The 2236-nt window shown below is 46.9% G+C and overlaps 1 protein-coding gene across 1 annotated transcript; it reads right to left on the reverse strand.

Moving 5' to 3' along the window:
* Positions 1-426: 426 nt before the first annotated feature.
* Positions 427-1404, reverse strand: LOC148995854 (uncharacterized). The gene has a single exon (XM_089119154.1). It carries the CDS (start codon positions 1402-1404, stop codon positions 427-429), a length of 978 nt encoding a protein of 325 aa, XP_088975280.1.
* Positions 1405-2236: the final 832 nt, after the last annotated feature.

A 2236-nucleotide genomic window follows, 5' to 3' on the forward strand; every position in this document is an offset into this window, starting at 1 on the left:
CCTCCTCATCACATTCTCTTTCTCTGAAGGTTTCAGGGTCCTAAATTTCTTGCAGAAATACAGTTTCTTCTTGTGTTTGCTGTCTCCACAGACAATACAACCTGCTGGATCACTGCTCAATTCGGTGGCTCTTGTCCTGGCATGCCTTGGGTCAGACCTGGACTCCTTCCTGCTGGGCTCATCTTCTCTTAACTGTTCCAGCTGCTCATATATTGCCTCCTGGGTTTTGAGGAATTCGAGAAGTTTGTCGAAACGAGCTTGTTGTACACCAGCATTCTTCTCATCAGCAATATAAACCAACCATTCCTTCTTCAGTGACTCAGGGAGTTTGCTCTCAATGGATTTTGTCACCAAGGGGTTTTTCATGGCACCAGTGTCTCCAAGCTCACCTAGATCATAAAGGGCTTTTTCAATCATTTGAATCAATTACACTATTTTCCTGGCTTGGTGACCTCTTACTGGTGGCATTGCTTGCAACTCTTCTGCAATTTCCAAGGCAATAGTGGCTTTATTCCCAAAGCGATTCTCCAGGACACGGAATATTTCTTCTGCTGTATTATAAGCTGCAAGTCGAAACTCTCTGGCCACTTTATCATCGAGACTGTCCAGGAGCTGAAATTTCTTCACCTCTTTTGATCCAGTAGGTTCACCTTGCTTTTGCAGAGCTTCCCACTCCTTTCTCCAGCGATGAAAATCCCGTTTACTTCCAGCAAACTTGGGAAGGGAAGTAGGCTTCAACTTGATGGCTGGCCTTGGAGAACTATGGGCTGCACCAGCTCTCTCAGAATCCTGTTCGACTTTTGCCTGAATGAATTCAGCCTTTCTGGAAACCAGCTTTGGTAGACAAACCTCAAGCTCCCTCAGACGGCTTTTAAGGTCTTTTTGCTCAGCAGAAGGTGCCCAACGATTCCACCGGACGTGCGCTTCTCTTGCAGCTTTAACCAATTCTCCCAGGTGGTTGAGCATGAAGTCATATGCTTCCAGGTTTGCACAAGATTGAACAGAAAGGACCCGGTCACACTCCGTCTCTGCCACTTGAAAAGCCAGGGACGCTTGGGGATCCCCAAAACTAGCCCAGAGTGTTTTCAAAATTAGAGCTTTTCCCTCCCTCAGTCTCTGGTCACATTCACTTGCCGTCTTCTCTAGGTCGGCCTTTTGTTGCGGATTTAATGCTGGCTCATCCTCTTCATCCAGCTCAGCCTCTGCGATCAAGGCAGCCTCCACGTCCTCATTTGCTTCCATGACTTTAGTGGCCTGTAGTGAGAGATTTTTGAAACTTTCTTTGAGCTCCTCCTCACACATGTCCAAATGTGTCCTAGAAACTGAATTGGCAAGCCGAGAAAAGAGTCTTTTTGCACTGGTTCTTTCAGCTTTGAGCTGCTCTAACGACTTTGTCTCCGCCATATCCTTCGGCTGTATCAACAGAACAATAATGCACACTTTGGGATAATGCTAGAGCAGTTTACTTTTCTTCTCCCAGGCCTCCAGGTGAGTTTCAAGGTCCTCCAATCCTGGCGGTTTTTTACTGTCAAGCGTTTATGTGACTGTGCGTTTTCCCCACACTTGAAAGAGATAGGTTCTTCTCACTATCTGAAGCTATAAACTGGATTCCACTCAATGATTAGGCCTTTGAATTTTTTCCATCCATTTATTTACTTGTAGGTAAAAAACCGGCTGTCACTCCAGAGTTCTTTTGGTGAGTACCCAGTCCCGCACAGTGTTCAAAACAGACACCAAGCTCTACTTCTTGAGCCAGCGCTGCTGTCTGCCGTAGCATTAGTTCCCAGTGCACGCAAACAATAGAAGCGGCGTGTTGCCTTATCCAGCCTGTGCACGCGCAACTGATTTCAGATTAGCTTCACCTGGTACTAATGAGGGAATGCGGAGTGACGCGCCGTTTGCCGCAACACCTCCCACTCGATCTTTCATAGTTCTCTGTGAAGATCGCACAGCTAGGCAACCGCTTTGTTTGTAGCCTTTACTCTTTCTCCATCTGCTCTTCAATTGGGAGAAGAACAACAAGTCGTCTAACGTCCCTGTGCAGCACAGTACCCTGACAGACCCTCTTCCTATCAGAAGATGCAGATTCTCTGACAGTTGACCTCTGGACAGGGACACAATGGTTTGGAGAAACTCGAACATTCACATCCCTTACGATGCCCCTTGGATCAGAGTTTACACTAATGACCCTCCCGAGCTTAAACTGTCCCCTTAGTGCATTTTGATCGCATAGCCA

This window comes from Pimephales promelas, chromosome 2 (genome assembly GCF_988280905.1).
Source record: "Pimephales promelas chromosome 2, fPimPro1.hap1.1, whole genome shotgun sequence".
Lineage (NCBI taxonomy): Eukaryota > Metazoa > Chordata > Actinopteri > Cypriniformes > Leuciscidae > Pimephales > Pimephales promelas.